Here is a 20,922-nt window from a genome sequence, read left to right on the forward strand (position 1 = left end):
ATGCCAAAACAGCAAAATCCTCTCATTTTTCAGTGCAAATTTATTGGCTTTTTACTTGCTCACAGCTCTAACCAATTAGGTAATGACCATGAATAATAAGGGACACATAGGTATGTAAAACTGCAAGTTCATTTAGCACAAATAATAATTATATCACAAAAATTTACATAAATGAAAGAACAACAGCGGAACTAAAAGCTGCAGCCAACATGACGTATCCAGTAAGGTAAACCTCTCTAATGCTGAGGAACATCCCCAAATCCCATAAAAGATGACGTATTCCATTCCAGAAATGGTACGTCAGGGGTAAAGCTAAACTAAACTTGGCCCCAGCCAACAGGACACTATTCATCCCTTGTAAACTATCCAAATAAGTGGGAATACTTTCTGGCAAAATAATGGCACCAGTGCCCAACATAACCGTGTAACCAGCAAGCATCATCCCTGTCATTCTATGGGTAATTGACAATATACTGGTCATCTGGGGCTTATAAATGGTCAAATGTGGGGACTGTGGTCTTGCCAACTGCATGTTGTGCTCATCGTGTCCTACTTCTTTGGGCGGCGAGACAGGTTGGGCTTGAAGGGTCACTGGTCTAACCAAAGACAACATACCCAGTTTCTCATTTTTTATCACTTGATTGAGAATGTGACGGCTACTTAACCTACAAGTTACATAATGTTTAAAGATCATCCCTGATATAAACTGAGGTGTGGAACCGTCAGCTCTTATCAATAAATCACGAAAAAATGTGTTTTTTGGAAAGTACATTGCATTTTATAGTTAAAAATTAAATATTTACCTGAAAAGCATCGCCATCTTTTTCAGATCTTGTCAGTTTATCGCAACGTTGCCGGTTGTAAAGACTCGAATACAATGCTTGAATTGTACTTTAGCCTCGTTATTTAAGAAAGATAACAATTAACGAGTTGTTGAAGGAATAAACCAAGAAATGTTTGTTTTATGGGCGGGGTGTACGAATATTATTATAATCTTAAAACGCGTCAGCTTGGCTTGCACATGTTGGCAACCCCGTACATTCTTTAAATTTAACTGTAAATTTAACAAAATCAGGGCGTTATGTAACTTTTTTTAAAACTGAAACTGAAACGAAACTCAAATTAGAGCTCTTTTTTCTCTAAAATACTTCAAGTAGTGTTATCGGTGGTAAAAATATCGTTGTAGGCGACCATTTTTAATCAACCAATCAGACCCCCACATTTCGAATCCAAGCTTGATCTAGCAAGCGTCTGTCTGCTCGATGTGACGGCGTCGTTTGTGTGTAAACAACAGTGAAAGTATTTTTTCGTGTTAAATTACACTAAAATTAGCCAAAGACAGACATAACTCAAGGTAATTTAGTCATTAGGAATGAATTAGTTTCTATTTTAACAAAGCAACGTGTGTAATTTTTGGCGCGAGAAGCCTAACCTCCGCTTCCTTGTTGTAGTGCTTTAAAATGGTAGTTAACAAAGGAAAAGGGCCGGCCAAGACTCGGGAATCACCCGAACGGTCTTCCCGGTCACCTTCTAGAAGCAGAAAGCCTGTACCACCTAAAAGAACTAAAAGCCCATCGCGTGCCACAAGCCCCGGAAGGCGAAGCCCTGGAAGACCTAAAAAAGACGTGTCTCCAGCACCTTTAAAAGCATCAACACCTAAAGTTGGGGGACCCGCTGCACGTAGTCCTATAAGACGCAGCCCCAGTCGGAAATCTCCAACCAGATCTACCAGAACAGTTACCAAAAGTGCGGAATCTTTTCATTCAGAACGCGTAACGAGACCGAGACGAGCTCGTTTGGAAATTGAATCAGATTCAGATACTCCAGATGGGGATATTTACCCCCATTCTGATAAGCCGCATGCGGCAGTTAAGGGCCGTGCTCGCCGTTTAGAAATCCAAGTGGAGAAGGTAATCATCAAATTTTTACTTCTCTGACTAATAACTTGTTTCAGATGAACATGGATGTTGCTCAATCAAAGACTTTTAATGTCATAAAGCGGATGACACAGAATTCACAAAGCCGCGAAGTTGAGAGGATTGTCCCCTTAAAACATGATAATGTTGCTCAAAAATTAGGCGAATTTTCTGATGAAGACGAAACACTGCAAGTGCGGAAATCGTTGTCTATTGATCGAGGTGATTTCAAACAAATCACGGAATTCGGTGGTCCATGGGGTGCCTTATTTTATATGTTCATTACGCCCATCACAATAATTGCTCTTCTCATATCATGTAATGAGTATCAGTGCTCATTCGTTAAGATACCTGACTATAAAAAGTATCTGTTGCCGTCTACGTACTTTAATTTGTCTTCAATATTAGGCTATGTTGGATATGCAGTCACCATAGCACTGGTCTCGGTTATCCCCTTTGGAGGAAAGCAGATTGCGGGAATGCCAACCAAACAAGGGAAGTTTACGTATATTATGAACGGACTCTTTTGCTGTGCAATTTTAATCGCAATCATGGCAGGCTTAGAATGGAGGAATATACCAATAACTGAGTTTATCGCCAAACATTTGTTTCATCTTCTTATAGCCTCTATCCTGTTTGGGATGTTTTTAACCACATATGCGTATGTAAGAAGTTTATATGTACCCTTCAGCCATTTGAATGCTCACGTTGTTGGAAGAAATAAAATTTATGGATATTTTATGGGCCGCGAACTTAGTCCACGTGCTTTTGGGCTATTAGATCTGAAGATGTACGTTTTTCGCTTGGCACTTATCGGATCTGTAAGTTCTATTAATTTGCAATGATCTTTAAAATAATGCTTTTTTTTACAGGTGCTTATCGACTTTGCACTACTTGCTTCCCACGTGAACTGGGCATCTTTGACTAACTTTGACTTGAAGTCTTTAAACCTGAATGCAACGCTACTTGTTCTTATTCTCATTCACTCTATTTATTACTTAGATGCTTTGGCGTATGAATCAACCTTTGTTACATCATTTGAGATTCAATATGAAGGCTTTGGGTACATGTCAGGCGTTGGATACTTGATTTATCCTTTCATGATGGCGAGTGTAACGAAGTACGTGATTGACTACCACATTCAGTTAGCATTCTGGAAACTTCTTTTGATTGGACTGATTTTTGCCTTGGGATACGTTTTATTCAGAGGAAGCAACAATCAGAAAAATGCCTTCCGCAGGAATCCGTATGATCCAGCTTTGTCATGTAAGAATTATATAAGAACGTTGTCTTAAGATTCTGAAATTTTGTTGTTAGATTTGGAAACAATACCCACCACCAAGGGAAAGAAACTCATTTGTTCTGGATTCTGGGGCGTAGTGCGTCACCCTAATTATCTAGGAGATATTTTGATGAACCTCGTACTTATACCTTTTGCTTTTGATGTCCCTCCAGTTCTAAGCGCGATCTCCATAACATTGTTTCTTATCCATCGTTCAGTGAGAGACAACATCAGGTGTAAGCAAAAATATGGCGCTGCTTGGGACAGATATTGTAACAAGGTGAAATACGTATTATTGCCCAAGGTTTACTAATTAGGTTGGTTTTAGTGTTCAGGAATGTTTGTACATATTTTTTGTGTGAAACTAATTTACTTTTGTATTTCTCGATCATAATTATTGTCATATTTTACACTGAACACGTCCAGGTATTTTTTAATTATTAGTAAAGGTTGCAAGTGATGCAAGATCTTATCAAAATAAGCGAAAAACCTGTTGAAAATTTTTAGTTAGATGTCTCAAACTTCTTTTTGCATCACTTTAGTTGTAAGTTTTCAGCGTCTTTAATTTACGTGTTTAAGTCACATGCCATACTGATTAAATCACTACAAAAGTACAAATTTTACCATACATTGTACCAAAAACAGTTATAGTCACTGTGGTAGGTCTGCTCTCTGACTTTATTATCTAAATATTTTATCATATGTGATCTCATAACTACGTGTGCAATGTACCTTTACAAAAGCTTAGTTAAAAAGGAACAGGGTTCTGATTTTTATTTCTGAATTTATTTATTACCAAATTCATGTATCGTCTTATTGAATCTTGTATAAGTTGATTGATGAAAATTTTTCTCATTTTAAAGGGGCTTTGTAAAACAAAACCAAAAACAGTAACAAAAATATTAGTATTTTTGTATTGAAAATAATATTTGTACAAGTGACTTTATATTTTAGATTATACATATATCAATATTTTAATTAACGAAAAGTCTTAAAATTATTTTACGATAGATTGTTTTAGAATAAATTTTTCAAAAATTGAGAGCTGTTTTTTATTAACCCATTCAACTCGCGAGAAAAACGAGTTTCCGTGCTCGTTAAGTAATTAACTATGGGGTGTTTGGGGTTTTGGCTGCCAAACCTTAACAGTGCCTATTTTGACTCACTGAACAAAAAATACTAATGGTATATGTAAATGGACATTCTACCACTCCCCGCTTACCTTACAGAATTAAATCAGGACGTTGGGGGACCACATAACATACAGTTCTTGCACTTCACCATAACTAACAACAATATTGTGCCATTTTGACCACAGGAAAACCGCGATAATCCATCACGAATAGAAAACATTTCCCGACGAAAGACAGCAATTAACTGATGAATTTATTTGTTTAGTTATGTAAATTTTCAAAGCAAAGCTCGAAAAAATTATCCGAACGTGAACAAAGAAGACCCTTTTTTTGCAAGAAAATGGTGAAGTTATGGTATTATTTTTCTTATCTCTACCAATTTGTGAATGATTATTGTAAAAAAACAATTGTTCTCGAACTGTGGGCTTAAAATTAAAAATGCTGTAGAGGTTTTATGCTCAGTTTATCAAAATTTGTTTACGTTTGAAATTTAGCAGCCTAAACCCCAAACACCCTGTATAAGTTTGACGATGTGGGGATGAAGGTTTTTATTTTAAATGAATAATATATTTAATATAAATAACTACAAAATAATAGTAACACAGCGTTTCCACTACATATTGGACACAGAGTTCTTTATTGTACTCTCCACTTGAGTGTTAAGTTATTTGCCGTTCTCTATGAGGTAGTCTTTATACAACTAGTGGCAGTAATAGACGAACTACATACGTATATGACTAAACGGACGATTCATCAATGACAGTAATAACGCGATTGGGAAATACTTTCCACTTGGAGTTGTTGACTCCAACCCCATTCTCCTCTTCTGGGGTGTCTTCGTTTTGTGCAAGTTTGGACCTGGCGAGCGACCATCGCCTGCCTTTCCTGTCCAATATCACAGGCATTTCCGCTATTAAGTTATTCTCAAATTCACTAAGCATTAAATAATTTTCTACTTTGTTACACGAAGTGATACAGTCTCCTATGTAATCTAAATCATCTAAAAGATTATCGGGAAGATCCATATCAGCAATGCCCTCTTCTGAAATACACGTCAGTTCGGGCTTGTCGTTCGAAACGATAATATTATCCATGAGACCAGGGGGTTGGTTTGGTGCTAAATCCGCACCCAGAACGAGTGCCGCAGCTGCCGCCCCCGCTGTTACTCCAGCGTCGTTTTCGGGTTCCTGCGAGAAAGAGAGTTTGCGTCTCTGTGGGCACGTTTCTGAAACGCACAAATGTCGCGTTCCATTTTCTCGGGTGTGCTTGTGTCGAGAGATTTTTCGGCGATGCAAGTCGATGAGGAAGAGGGTTAAACTGCCTACGAGAACACAAGTTGAACTGAAGTAGTAACCGGCACGGTCGCCACATTTTTCGTTCATGTAACCTGGAAGGGAAGTTTTTACTGTAGGAAAAAGTCGTGAATTAATTTACCTGAAAATGGGACGCCGATGACGATGGGGATTGCCTGTGAGCATTGGACGAAACCCCAAGTTCTGGCAAAGTTGCGGGCGCGGACTCTTTCATAAGTGTACATTTTGAGGGAGTAGTGGTAACCACCGCAGAATATGCCTGAAAATAGTTTTTACGTCTTGACTCGAGAGACCAATGATATTACCATAAATCCATGCAAACATGACATAAGCGTGGTAATTCCCACTGACAACCGTGAAGGCCAGAATGGACAAGCCACACATGAAGACGGCAGTTTGGCACAAGTATTGTCTTGCTATCCTACATTCTGTCGAGTTGTGCAAAACCAGAGTGCTGAAAACAACGCACCCCACAGTCCATGCCAACCCTAAATACATCTGCAAAAAAACAGTGGAATCCCCTAGACCTTCCACTTCTGCTTGGTAGGCTAAATAGAACAAAGGCGTGTTGATGCCAAACGCACTAATCCCAGTGGAGATCAACAGAATCCTCACAGTCTTGCTCTTCAGAGTGCTAAAGTCGAAGAAAGGAATCTTGTCTTCAATTTTGTTCTTATCCTTGATCTTGCGCTTCTGGTTCTTGATGTGTAGAATGGCCCGCCTTTGTGGATGGTACAAAGAGGCGGAACGGTAGAATGTACCAAGGATAAAGGTGACGGAGATGGCTCCTGTGACCACTTGAAGACCGAGTCGCCAACCCAGAGCTCTGTCACAGAAAAAAAGTTTTAATTGGGTGGCGTGGCTGCTAAACCCGTGAAAATTATTACTACGACGGTGTCGGTCAAGTGGAAGAGTCGGCTCGGTAAATCAGAGGCATTCCGGTTGGAGGATTGAGCCAGATAATGCCAATCCAACGGCGAGACTTTTGCCATAAACGCGAGCCATTATGTTCTTCACTTCGATGCCAACTCATTCATCACCATTTGATCAAATGTCAAGCTTTACGGTCCTTACATGGATGGTAGTCACTGTTATTATTTAATTACGGGATATTCAATATAATGGCCGAAACGCTTTGGAGGAGATAAAAGGATCGTAATGATTGTGTTAAGAAATCGGTTGCGAGAGAGATTTCGTTAGGAATTTATTATTCAGTGGACTTCTTATACCAAAAGAGTGTTTCTTTCTCTAGTCATAAGAGTCGTTCAGTTTGATCCGTTGTGGAAGTTTCGAATTAAAGGAATTAGAGAAAGAAAAGGTTGAATGACAACTTGTCGTTACTTGCGTTCAAAGTGCGCCATTTATCCACATAAACAACTTACGTCTGGTTTGTGAATGTCCCAACAGCAAAATAACTCTAATGGAATCCATTACTGTGCAATTACATCCACTGCTAGATAAATTAGATAACAGGAAGAAAAAGTGATTTAGCGCGTCTTAAACGACTCCAATTAAAAATTTACGACTTGAACCAACTCCTCCAGTATCGAATCGTAAAATCAGACTTTTTACAGTGTAATTTGAACAAAACAACGATTAATTCGAATTGATAAATCTAATTTGAAGCCAGACACCCGCCGCTGGTATCAAATGAAGCAACAACTTTATAATAAACTTTGGCTATTGTTTTCGGTTGGGATCGATGTGTCGAAGATAATTTCATCTGATATTTATTGCTTACCCTATAGTGCTTCTGATGATGACGGACATTGTGGCAATTCCGAGGCCGCTGCCTGAAACGATGAAGATTTCGACGAATTCACGACGACGTTTGAAATATTGGGCCACCATCAAAGTCGAACAGTCGCGGGTTATGCCAACACCGATGCCGACGACGGTGCCATAACTGTAACAATTACCACATAAAAGGAGTAAGTGATGGTTAATATCCCCAGGGAGCACACGCTCTCTTCCTACTACGGTACTGGATTTGCGATGTTCTTAAGGACAAATTTAGATCGTTACAAGAGCCGTTTTCTTCATTGTTTGGTAATTTTATCTGTAATCTTGAGGGTTTTATGCAGGTACACGTTTTGACAAGCTGACCGCGAAACGGGGATTACCCGTAAAAACTGGAGGGATTTTTGAGGAGAATTTTAAAAAATCGATCTTGTAATGGTGATTGGGCGCGATTTATCCCTGCGCCTCCACCAAAATCGCTGGAGGGATGTTGCAGTATGCGCAACTAACTTCCGGGTTCGTAGTTTAACTACATTAAAGCAGCTCTCATAAAAACCCACCAATCATTAATATCACCTCGTTAAAATAAAAAACAACTCCTCTAAAATTTTATATGCTTTTCTGTACCATTAAGCCATCGCGTTTTACATTTTCTTTTTATTACAAAACCGAAAAAATAATAAATTAGACATAGTTTATATTCCAAAATCCGCAATAAAATAAATAAACACGTTTTTTATATGCACATTTATGACAACCAGACTCTGACAAGATAATTTCGGGAAACTCAGGGCCGTGTGTAGTTAGCGAATGTTTTTTTTGGTCAAGAACGCGGGCGGGAAGATCAACGAACCAATAAACCAGTTTGCTACGCGTACAATTTTCTTGGACATCTGTATAATAAGAGCTTACCTGAAGAAGAGCTGGTGGAACTGCGTGGCAAACGAAGTGAATAAGCATCCCAGAGCTGTGATGAGACCTCCCATGACGGCGGTAACCCTGGTCGATTTCCGACGGCAGAATGCTATAGTCACTGGAGATATGAGGAGGGCCACGCCAGTTGACATCGCCCCCAGCCATCCTGAAAGCAATCCAACACAATTACCTAATTATCATTTACGAGATTTTATTCGAGTGTCGGCTTTGGACGGCAAAAAGTAAGATCCGGAGGCCGAATCGAAGTATAAAAAAAAACTATTTATATTTCTTTTGTTACAAATCAATACCTGCGGATTCGGCACCGGCGGGTCCAAATTTCCTCAAAATCTCAACGTAGAAGAGTCCCGCTGAAGTGAGCATTCCATGACTAAGTATATGGACAAGCACTCCCGCCACCAGCACTACCCACCCCCAACCGCCTTCGGGGTAGTAGTGCTGCTTGAGCGTCAGCAACTGACGAAGATCGGCAACAAGACGAGCCGCGCGACTTGCAGGAGCATCGTCCACTCCCGAACCCTATTACGAAGTTAGGGGTCAAAGAAAGAAGTTTCAGGAAAAGTTTCGGATTTTTATCGACAGAAATTGAGAGCTGTTTTTATAGCGGGAATAAAGTTAAAAGTCATTCCATGCCACAAGATTTACTGAATTTCAAACCGTGTTCATTCATAATCGAACGCCTGCCAAAGAAGTTTTGGTTAACTGTACAAGCGAAATTATGTGAACACGTGGTAATTTTTTTGCTGAAACTTCTGTTTTTCAGGACTGAAATAGAACGTCTTCAACTGCCTTGATTTTGGGACATTCGTGTTTTACTGCTGATTTTATGGCACCATAATTTGTAAAAACTAAAATTAGAGACTATGTTGAAATTAGAAATTGCAAGCATATGAACTCAAGGAGAAGTGGATAGGTGCTTGGATATGGCTTTGTTCTTTTTCCCTTCGTTCTGGATATGAGCTTACCGCAGCAAATAATTACAATGGGCCCATAAAATTTATGTTATACCTACGATCAATTTTCGGGATTTTATCCGAACAGAGTCTTTGCATGCAGCAGTATCCCTAGTATCCCCAAGGATTTACAACTAATAAAAGTATTTAGTCTTTATAGCGATCCCCGATTTTATTACCGTGTCTGTTTCATTCATTAATCCACCCAACTTTAGGAACTTTTTACTTTCATTGATGAAGTCGAAATGAGGTTTTGAACCTTGCGAAAGTGTGATATCTTCATTAAATTTTCAATTTACTTTAATGCTGTTTTTTGCGTCCAATTTTGACGAAATCCAAGTATAAAGTGTCACCGTCTTACTACAAGTATAAAGTGACAGCATTAAATAAAAGTGTGAAAAACAAGTCTGGAAAGTGTCCTTAGCAATCAGCCAAATTAAATTTGGAAAGAAAGAGAATCAAGCTCGAAAAATGCAATTCTTTTCAACTAAACACGACGCTGAAAAACACACATAATTCACGTTTTGATGAAAGAAATTCCAGTGACACAATCCAAACATGGCAAAGACGCGTTTTTCCATTGAAAAACAAAATGCGGGTTTTGCTGCGAAAATGCAAACAAGTGCGAAATTAATTAAACTAATTAATCAGCTTCTAGTTTTTACCTTGGTATACCTGATGAAAATGCAATGAAATGCTCAGATCTCGCCAAGTTTTTATAACTTTAATTAGCTTGATAAACACGAAGATGGCAATAACATAATCTATGAAAATTTAAAGCAATTTCAATTTGTTCGAGAGAAAATTCTGAATCGGATATAAATCACTCACATAAATAAATAGTGACATAAAATGATCGATAAAAACAAAATTCTTCAAATATGCAGTTAGTTATAAACAAGTTAAGACTGCAAATTAAAATCAACTCTCGACGTATTAATTAAAAAGTGGAAACATGAAAGGCAAAAAATTGGAATCCATTAGGTATTAACGAAGGAAGTTTTTAAATCAAAATGAAGGAATGTAATGTAATGAATTGGAAATATATTTATAGTGGTGCTTCGAAGAGAATGTCAATGTTATTAGTTATCACATTAATTTAGGTGATTAATAAAATCTGAGGACTCAGCAGCTGAAGACGTAATTTTCAATCCGTGACAAACCCCATAGTAGCTCCCAAGCCCCGAATCGTGATGGGACAAGTGAGGAAGCGACTGGGACCGTGATAGAACGCTACGGCGCGGCCGTTCATCGCTCGAGAGTTCTTCGTCGGTCGTTGCCATTCCTCCTCCTCTGGTTCAAATCTGGACCAGTAATGTCAGCCGTCAATCTCATTTCTTCACAGGCATATGTACGTACACACTGCAAACACTGCACCTACCGCGATAAATCTAATTGCAGGGGCCGTAGTAGGAACGGTAATGTCATGATTTGCACTTTTCTATGTAAATCCGGCTGCAGTTAAGGTAAGCAGACAGGAAAAAAAACAGAAATGGAATGTTACTTACATGTTCGGAAAGAATTAAGATTTTAACACCTGCTGAGAAACAATTCGTTTTGTAAAGGCAAAAACACGAGACGGATATAAGATGAGAGGCGCAAAATATTCCCAAATGGTCGCACATAAAGAACGGAGCGTAATTCAGTTATGCGATGACATAAAAATCTAAATAAAATTTTAGCTTTATTAAAATAATATGGACCCAGACCACTTTTGAGGGTCTTTTTTTACATAATAATCTCGCATATTTGAAGAGAAAACTCTACTGTAGTGTTTCGCTATAATTTGCCTAATGAGCTTGTATGTCCTAAGCAAAATGTAAATCTTGGAGGAGTTCGACACCTTGCAGATGACGTTTAGTGCTCGGACAAAATTGTGAATCTTGCTAATTTTAACACGTTTGAGTTTGGCAACGAATAAAGCCATAAATTTTCGAATCAAATAGGCATAAATAAAACGTAACGAGTTGAGCTTTCTCTATTTTTCATTCACCAACTCATTTACCCGGTAAAACATCCGCTTGTGCTTGAAGATTTTGAAGACAAGTAATAAATTGGTTTCTGTAATAAATAATGACCATTTACTGTCATTGCGATTAATAACTGACTCATGCACATACGCTGACTAATTTAAGTGGGATTAATTGAAATTAATTCGCTGAAAATTCGAGTCGTAAATCAAAATTTTCGCATAAGATAAAGGAGGGATATTACATATTTGTTTCACATTTCAGTGATAAATTTATTATAAAAAATGTATGAAGCTATCAGATTTCATTATTGACCTTTTTGACATCACACACCTTGTCAAAGTCTGTAATGTTATACCGTCCGTCTATTTATTATAACATTTAAAACCTCTTTCTTAATTTTTATTAGCATGTAAAATTTGAGCGGCTAATTTTCATAATTAATAATCCGATGTTCCTCTCACATAAGTAGATGGTAATAAGGTAAAATTATCGCCGAGTTGATTCATTATGTAACGTGTTAGTTGAGGATCACGAATAAATTACTCTTAAGAAGATAACAAACCTTCAACCCACTCCAATGTCAATACAAACGTGATGTTAATGATCTCGATCGATGTGCATAAATTTTAATGAACAATGATGAGTAGGAAAATTCTTCATTGAGAATTAAATTTATCACAGTTCAGGTGCTGGTTAGCCAATACAATAATTCTTTTCCAACCACGGGCCTGAATAGCACCATTAAATCTGTATAACGAAACATAAAAGCTGAAGTCTTATAGAAAAACCCGCGCATAGATCATTCTGTCCTTAAGCTTATTTATGTGAAGAATTAGGGCCATATTGTTGGCATTTTTTATGACCAGATAATAAAATAATACATGCAATATATCAGGGTTCTGAATCAACAAAGATCGGTAATTAATAACAACGCCACTATTTTTGAACAATCCTGTAGCTAACTGGAGCCCTCGGCGATCTCTTTCGTTAAAATTACTGTACTATTAGACGATAAGACAAATTACAGGCGAAGGTATGTTGCGTAACAGTCGGCTATAATTATTATAATTAATTTCAAATAGATCTTTCTCTTTGAAAAAATAATTTATTCTTTTTAATGAACGCTCCTAATATGGTCTGGTGCTAGATAATTGCTATATTGATTGTCTCATCCGCTGATAAGGATCCGAAACAATTTATTTTCCCAACTTTTATTCATTTAAGTAAATTGTGCTGTGTTACAATTTTACACCAAATTACAGGAGTTAGCATAATGCCATCAATAACATTGCAGCCGAGCAAAGCCCCTATTAAATTTAGCTATAAACAGCACATGTTTAATGAAACATGAAATTTGCACCAAATGCTAGTAAAATTATGGAGGATGTGGGCAAATAACGTTGAATAAGTGTACATGACGTCAGGATAGCGCATAATTTCGATTTGTTACGATCTCGAGATTAAAGTCTATTTTTGAGTGGCGAATTAAACATAATTTCTGAATTAGCAAAATGTTGTTTGCGTGGGAAGCAAGAACTTGGATGAAGAGATTCATAATGAAGGAAAGAACTAGAAAAAAAAACTGCGTCCTTAAATTGGAATAAATACAACTGAGACGCAGGATTTTGAGATATGGCTTCATTAGCTTGAGTGTGTTTGACATAAATATTTTCGCATATTAGCTCAATTTTTCGGTTTTACTCGCTTTTTGTCCGAGGCAATTTGTGCGACTTATTTGTCGGCAGCGCGACATACGACTTTGGAAAGCCTTTCGAGCTTAGAAAATCCAGTTAACACGATGTATTCCTCAATTAAATTGAAAACGAACGCGCTAGACCAGTTCTGTTTTATCTTATCCGGACTATCCTAATCCAGTAATGCACTTCCTTCACTTAAAAACTGCCATGAAAGCGTCCATTGCAAGTCGAAAGTTTGCTCAAGTCTAAAGTCGAATTTGGAGAGCTAGAGAGGAAATTTATTCCTTTGTTTGCAATTCCCAATAATCCTAACATATGACTGTGCTAATCTCCCACAACAATGTGCTCATGTATGACCCAAAAATAAAACAAGAATTGTCTCTGCGGCGTTAAGCTCATGTTAGGTGGAAACTGGTATTTGAATATCTTTATACCATCTCTTATTGTCATTATACGAAGCGAGACTATAAATAGAGGACAGTTGTGAAGGAAAATAGCTTGCGCGACTAATTTCATGTTTATCTCAATAAGCGAAACTTGGTACCGTGTTGCTGGAGCTTTCAACTGTCGTAAAAATACTTGAAACAAGATAAACCGAAATAAATCCAGATAAATTTACATCTTTCCATCGTCATGCTCTGCGCAAACATTTTCGCACTTCCACTTCTTGCCAAATAATAGATAATGATTTCCAGTTTGACGAAACCGAAATCAGGAAAACTGTCGCTCATGTTTATGTCGCCGTCCAAAACGTTAGGAGTGAAACGGAATTACTAACAATCTTCCGACATCTAGTTTCATTTACATTTTTCTCGCATCTGATTATTCAGATAATAACATTTCGTTTCTCAAGTAAGTGCGCTTTAATGTGATGGAAGCAGATAATAAAGAAAATGTAGTCGTAATAAAAACTTCATTAATCACATCTTTAGAACAAATAAACGCGCACTGAGGGGCGAAGTTAATAATTTCAGGGGCGTTAATGTGAAACATGTTTTTAATCTCAACCTGGAGCTTTCAAGAAATATTGGCGAAGTAATGGAATTTTAATTAGACCATTTTATCATGGTTATTGCAAATAATTTTGAATTTTCCCATTGTGATCGACGCACGTGTAAACGGCTTGTTTACTCTCAGATGCTGTTATAGTTGTTTATTTCTTCCATGTTATCAAAATATGTAAATTTTACGGTTTTCGCATCGTCACGGAAAAAGAAACAGGTAAATAACATCATCTTTCTGTCGAGTGGGCTAAAATAAGATTTTAATGAGATAGAGGCGTGAATTTAGCAATAATACAACGAAAACAATACGTGTTCATGTCATAACATTTCCAGTGATTATTTTTTCAGTCTTTCAATAAACCGCACAACAAACTGAGATTTTATTAGCAATCGTAATAGTAATGAACAAACATGGACGTTCGTGAGAATAACGTTTAAAGAATCCCATAATAGCGCTTTTTCAAAGAAGACATGCCATTTTATAGCATTATTACCCGTAATTTTGAATGAACGCTCCGTAAATGTTGAACAACTTACAAACAGAGTCCATAAAAATTATTTAATCGGACGTTAACAGTGTATAAAAACTAATTTCGACGTGATATTATGTCGATCTCAACAAGGATTAAAACTGAAAAGGAACCAGCTCCGCCCCGACTCTTTCTCTCAGGACAGTTTTGATCCACACTGACAAACCTGAACGAATTTTCTTCATGATATATTGCAAAAATAACCTGTCAATTAAGTTTATAAAACAAAGCTTGATTGAACACTCTTTGGGTGTGCGTGTCATGTCGAAGCTTGTTCCATAAATGTCAGTCGCTCGTCGTTTCAGTGACATTCGATCTTATGCGATTTATTTTTCATGGGTTAATGGGGCAAAAAGAGAAATGATTCGCACAGAATAGAAATGAGGCTGTTCGTGTAATGATAAGATAATTACATCGTTGAGGGTACAAACGAGTAATTATGTTTTTAAGGGCCATTTGACTTGGGCTTCATGAAAAAACTACTTGGATAAAATGTTAAAATATCTAGACATAATGGCGAGGAGGAGCCAGCGAATTGGATGGAGCAAAAAGAAGCGCAGTTATTTTTTAGGTGACGTTGGACAAATTACTGCGAAATTTTAATTTAGAAAATCAAAAGGTGTTACAAAGCATGTGGTGCGCTCATCCGCCATTTTTTCCTACTCCAGTCGTGAATCCGTACAACTTTTATTATTATTATAAATTATTTATCTCCAATCGAAGCAAAAGCCGCGAAAAAAAATGAAATCAACACCGGAAGTTGTCCAATGAACAGTTGAAAGGTCGATGAAGCCCCAGTTGGCGGTACAGATTTCTCGGTGCCGCAAAACTGGAACGGAAATATTTGCTCAGTCCGAACAGCTCGAAATCACTACTTGAATGCTTTGATCTTTGGCGACATAATGATATAAATCGAAATATTTGTAATTCCAAAAAAGCAACAACTTCTTCGTACGTGCGGTAATAGCGCTATAACAGACGCCACATCAATCCAACGAAAATAAACAGAAAAAATGGGTCAGATTGAACTTTTTCTTTTTCAATTTAAAAATCAACATGTTAAAAATGAAATCGTGGAAAGTCGGTCTGTTTATACGTCAATCCAGTTTTACTAAAGTTAATTCTCTTATCATTTCCTGCCGATCTGTACTTATTCATTTTTATATAACGACATTATCACTGGGACTGACACGATTCGCATTTTCTCTTCTGGTTTTGTAGCAAAGCAGAGACAATAAAATACAACAAATTATATTTTCGCGTGTAAAATCTCATAGTGGAATTCTGGAAAAGGGGAGATTAGCTCAGATTATAATTTAGTTCAGTCTCAATGTACTCGAGAAGTTTAAATTGCCACTTTATTATTTACATGAAGAAAGAGCAGATTAGATTACACCCACACCTCCTCCAGTTGGCAAAATGGTGCACAAACTCGATGAGATTTTGGTATATATTTTCTGAAACGACTTCAAAGGTTTGAATAAATCTTTAGCCGCCAGCAATAAAATATTTTTATCTCTAAATTTAAAAAGCGATAGCTGGTGAGGAATTTTGATAGCATAATTAAAGCAGAAACCTTACGTAAAACTAAAAAAATTGACCAGTCATAAATTATAATCTGGCATTTTAAAAATTCCTCTTAAAACCTGAATAAATTTTGATTTTTCGAAGCATCACACATAATTATCATATTTTACAAAAATTACCCACATAAAATCCGTACCGTACTGGCCATATTTGGAAATTCGCCTTTGGCGTCGATACGTGCTTTGAACCAGTCCGATTTTCCAAGAAAACTGCGATCAGATACATAAAATTATTGTTATTAATAAAGATACCTCTTGAACATGTCCATAAAAGCAAAAACAAGTACATTTTAGTTCAGATCTATGTAATGAATACGAAATGCATTCTCTCAACCACTCCGTCGATCGTAAAATTTCGATAGTCCCTGACAAAAACTCTCAGATGTTTTCCTCTTCTCACAATTTAACACAGTCACAAAGCTCCGGTGATAAAAATAATTTCCGGGGAACTGCTCCCTCCTATCGTTTTATGTTCATAGAACAAATTAACTCGGTGAAATAAATTTCTTTCGTTAATTTTATCAAGTTGTCAATATCGAAAGTTTCTGTATTTGTTCAATACTGGGGACTTGTAATTTATCTTGTCGTTGGATGGAAGAAGTTTTTCAATATTTTGATTGATGGGTCACCCAACGTCTGATATTCATTACCTTTCAACAGTACGAGAAGTGTCAGGCTTTTCATTCGAACATTATCAATCTTTATCGCGGTTCTAGCGCGATTTAACGCGAAAAAAAGAATTTGGGATGGTAAATGGAGCAGCGAAGAAGGCGCGTCGTGTTACATATCGCCAAATAATGCACGAGGAACTCATACATATTCAAATAAAACATTTGTCACTGCAGAAGAATGTTTTCCGGTTTTTCTTGGTACCAATCAAAGACAGAACGTTTAGGAAGAATTAGTATCAAGATAATTTATACAAAATTTAATAAAAAATATTTCAGACGATTTGATTTGGTTGTGGTTGTTTTGCTGAAGCTTTAATTTCAGTGTCCAAATTTGGAGTCCGAAGAGTAATTATCCCTCTTGTGTCAGTTACATTGAGCAATTAACATGTACAAAGAATAAATTCTGTCTTCATTGTTATCTTTACTTTTGTCCTGTGATTAAAAACCAGTAATCATTGTCTTCACAGTTCGAAATAATTATAGTCTTCAGCTATAAAATGCCACTGAAAAGTATTATGCTGAGCTAATTCCCCACTTCCATTGTTAGCTTGATGTTTGTAATTCATCTTTGAGATCGAACACCCACGATGGGTTGAAAAAGACTCAATTGTGTTAAGTTTTCAGACATCTTTCTTGTCATAACAAGTTATGCACTGCTCTAGTTTGCGGGCAAATATTTTACATAAATATAATTTTGTTATTACAGTTGTAAGTTTAAATCATGTACCTAGTTAGTGGTGTTTAGATTATTGCAGATAAGTAATGTTTCAGTGTGGCATACTACACATGATAAATATAATCCTCGTAAAACTGTTTGATTTATCGTCTAATGCGCAAAGGATGCTCACTGATTCTCCAAGAAAAAAATTAAGTGCTACTTGCAATAACAGGTTTTAGCGGAAAGTGTGTGTTCTGGCACTGTTTTATGACCAGTGGAGGTACAAAAATTGGTCGTAACACCTTCATGATTAATGGTAATCCACTTAAATAACAGCACATTTTTCCAAAATGTTTGATTTATGGAAAATAAACACAAGACATGCGGAATCTGTTGATTTATAACACTCAAATTTAAATAAGTCATTTTGTGAATTTCCCACTCGAAAGAAAACAGTGTTAAATCGGACACTCTCTTGTCGCCTATAAATCTCTCATTTTAAAAAATAACGTACTTGAACACACCCGTATTCCTTTTGTATGTCTTGTGTCTCTGAAAATGTGTTGTAGATTTCATTAATCTATGCAACTTTTGCAATGTTTGGATTTCGCAACGGGCTTTCTTGGCGGGGAAAATTAATTACTGCCTCAGTTCGTTATATGCAAATGTTGTAAGATGAGAATTTTTACCTGTAGAGGAAATTTATACGAAACCACTAAATGTGGAATTGTTGTGTCGAGCCCTTTTTTGAAGTTTAGCTAATTCATGTGATAGTAATTGTAACAATTTTTCGTAAGAATATCGTGAAAAGTAAAACGTGTTTAGATTTGATCCAAATTTGGTGAAGGACTTTTGGTTTGTCAATATATTCTGTATTACATAATTCAAATCTTAAGTAAGTTGGTACCTAAATAGGAGTAGTTTTTATAATTAAATTTCAAATTTATTTAATAAAAGTTGAATTTTTAGACATAGTTTTCAAATAAATCAAACTTCATGAAGTTATACAAATAAAAGAAATAAAACTTTTAAAGAACGAGAGGAAAATGCATATAGAAAAAATTTCACCATGTTAACAAACTATGGGAGCTTGTTTATTTATTTCGTCCAAATAGTAAATGAAGATGTGTCTCGAGATACTAAATTAACATAAACTCAACTCTATAAAAACAGTAGGGACATAATTTTATTATCCTCGGTGTGTTTTCATATAAAAAAAGCTATAAAATAACAGAAACCCCAACGCAAGATCGCATCAACATCTTCGTCGACAAAATTGATTACCTTAATACATCGAAGGACTAAATCGTCCTGAGTAGGCAAAAACAAAGTAATGCTGTTTTAAATGAGACAAAATTTATTTTCTGACTTGAACATAACTCGTCTTATTTGCCTGAGTGTATTAATCAAGTTTTTTGGCTCGTATTATTTTTCCCCAAATAAATCAAGATCCACCTATTAATATGTTCGTGACAAAGAAATATTAGTAAGAAGTATAAAATATGATATTGTCTTTTATGAATTTGTTAAAGTCAGTGATGGCGTAGGCGCCAATTTAAACGTTTCCTCTAATATATCAAAGCGTATAAAGAAAGAGAAATGTGTCAACTTAATTGCGGAACGAAAATTTTAGTCGTACACGTATTTTCAATTTATCGTTGAGAAATAGTTTTAATTAAGAAATTCGTGAAAATTTTGTTGTGCAATTTATGAAGCTGCAGGTGACGTACTTCCACGAAAAAAATCCCCAATTTATTATCAATTAGGCAATTTGGAACGGTCGTTGAGAAATTTATCGGCTTTATTTTACCGGATCGCCCGGAGCCCAGCGCTCCGGCTGTGAGCCTCCAACCGACATGTAAGTAACATTTGATCTATTTTTTTACATCTTAACCTTAGGCAATCGAAATTCCACACCACAACCTCCGTCAACATACTTCCACTAAGAAACCGCGTTGATCATCACCTGTTCCCAGAACTCGCCGAAAATCACCCAATTTATCGAAAACGTTTTATCACACGATCGTTTGTTCGAATCGCCCCATCGACGAAAAAGTCCAAAACACGTGGTGGTGCCGTTTTCAAGAGATCGATGGATGCTGCTGTCGCGAAATGCCGCCACGGAAGTCGTTCGAAGACTGAACTGACTGGTTGGAGTTCTCAGCGCGGACTCGCGCTCTGGGACTCACTTGATGGGGGCCAACAAACGCGACATTCCGACTTGCAAAATGCCAATAACAAGGGATAAACTCGCAATATTCAAATGGAGGGCCACAAAACGGCCCCGGAAGACAAAGGCCTCTTTAGATGTTCCTAAAATATTACCGCATAAATTCCTGCTGAGGACGACGATTTATGACTTCTGCTGAGAAGTAGCCGCCTTTACGTGGGGTGACCGAAAATTATATCAACGAACAGTTTTGTTTTTTAATAAAATTAAATTACAATTTTTAACGATTTCTGCTGCATATTAAGCAATCAAGATTTATCAGTATCGTAATTAAACTTTGTAAAAATGTCAAATTTTATCGTTTTTAATTTTCTTCTACTCAAAATTTAATTTACTTCACCCAGCAATTAACGTAAAAGTTTAACCTGTTTATAATTTTACTCCGGTATCTACTTTTACGATCGTTTACTGCAATTCGAACAAAAATTATGTCTTTGGTAATTAAGATAAAACTAATTAAGATTTTGCGAAAATACGAGATATTCATTTGTACAGTCGTAAAAATTCAACATAATAAAAAAGTATATGATTGAAAGCAACAAAACTAATGTTTTTAAACAAGTATAATAAATTGAGTATTTACTGATGATGGTATGAAAAATTGCAAACTTATTACGTAGTCATTCTACTATTGTTAAACCACTTCTCCAAAAAGTCGATTCTTTCAAAGTTAAGGGAAGATTTATGCCCCTTTACAGAAATCTGAATGTGAAAAGAAACTTAATTTTGTGCGTAGAAATTCATTTTGAGGTTTTTGTACTGCCCTATGCGGAATTTTCATGGTTACATTTTTGTTGACAAGCATAAACAAGTTTGTCATGAATAAAACAGCAAAGATAAAGCATCAAGCTTAGCTATTAGACTGAGTTTTTAATTGCCTTTATCTAAGTCGCAATTACACACTGACAGGTGTCAGATTTAATGTTAATGGTTAGTTTTCTTTAGTTTAGCGATGACACTAATCAATTAATGGAGTTGCCGTCATCGGATTTCCTTTTTACCGTATTTTTACACTGGCGAATACTGAAACAGTCACGACGTTTATTAACACCACTTATCTCACCTTTTCATCTGTTCTTTTTTTATAACGTAATCCAGGCGAATCCGGTTTGATATCAGCAGCAGTTTTATTAAGATTTGCCGCTATATACCACAGGAGCTACTCAATAATCTGTTCCACCGCCGAGAAGACTAATAAAACGGCATTCTATTAGCCATCAGGTTATTAGTAGTTGGAAATATTCAAATGAAGTGTATCGTTAGTTCGAAGAGAAGACACATTCATCTTTATGATAAAAGT

General features: G+C 36.5%; 3 protein-coding genes across 9 annotated transcripts; 1 reads left to right on the plus strand and 2 right to left on the minus strand.

Annotated features, from left to right (window-relative positions):
* Positions 1-127: 127 nt before the first annotated feature.
* Positions 128-909, minus strand: LOC148172380 (succinate dehydrogenase cytochrome b560 subunit, mitochondrial-like). Its single transcript, XM_088040276.1, has 2 exons — positions 804-909; positions 128-665 (listed from the first exon to the last, which is right to left on the minus strand). The coding sequence occupies exons 1-2, from the start codon at positions 818-820 to the stop codon at positions 164-166; spliced, it is 519 nt and encodes a 172-aa protein (XP_087896402.1). The 5' UTR covers positions 821-909; the 3' UTR covers positions 128-163.
* A 137-nt stretch (positions 910-1,046) lies between these two features.
* On the plus strand, positions 1,047-4,240 carry LBR (lamin B receptor). The gene is made up of 5 exons (XM_088040273.1): positions 1,047-1,354; positions 1,452-1,910; positions 1,955-2,737; positions 2,789-3,182; positions 3,234-4,240. Exons 2-5 carry the CDS (start codon positions 1,461-1,463, stop codon positions 3,509-3,511), a joined length of 1,905 nt encoding a protein of 634 aa, XP_087896399.1. The 5' UTR covers positions 1,047-1,354; positions 1,452-1,460; the 3' UTR covers positions 3,512-4,240.
* Positions 4,241-4,322: 82 nt separating this feature from the next.
* LOC148172382 (monocarboxylate transporter 12-like) lies at positions 4,323-19,548 on the minus strand. Of its 7 annotated transcripts, none has more exons than XM_088040271.1 (8): positions 19,359-19,548; positions 10,437-10,728; positions 8,611-8,839; positions 8,297-8,465; positions 7,386-7,550; positions 5,950-6,470; positions 5,766-5,903; positions 4,327-5,718 (listed from the first exon to the last, which is right to left on the minus strand). In XM_088040271.1, the coding sequence occupies exons 2-8, from the start codon at positions 10,554-10,556 to the stop codon at positions 5,069-5,071; spliced, it is 1,992 nt and encodes a 663-aa protein (XP_087896397.1). In that variant the 5' UTR covers positions 10,557-10,728; positions 19,359-19,548; the 3' UTR covers positions 4,327-5,068. The 7 variants fall into 7 exon arrangements, with proteins under 7 accessions (XP_087896398.1, XP_087896397.1, XP_087896392.1 ...); XM_088040266.1 differs by having other exon boundaries at positions 19,330-19,548; XM_088040270.1 differs by having other exon boundaries at positions 19,316-19,548.
* Between the last annotated feature and the right edge of the window lie 1,374 nt (positions 19,549-20,922).

The sequence above is a fragment of the Gnatocerus cornutus genome, chromosome 6, assembly GCF_029298725.1.
Source record: "Gnatocerus cornutus isolate USDA-ARS CGAHR chromosome 6, icGnaCorn1.1, whole genome shotgun sequence".
Classification (NCBI taxonomy): domain Eukaryota; kingdom Metazoa; phylum Arthropoda; class Insecta; order Coleoptera; family Tenebrionidae; genus Gnatocerus; species Gnatocerus cornutus.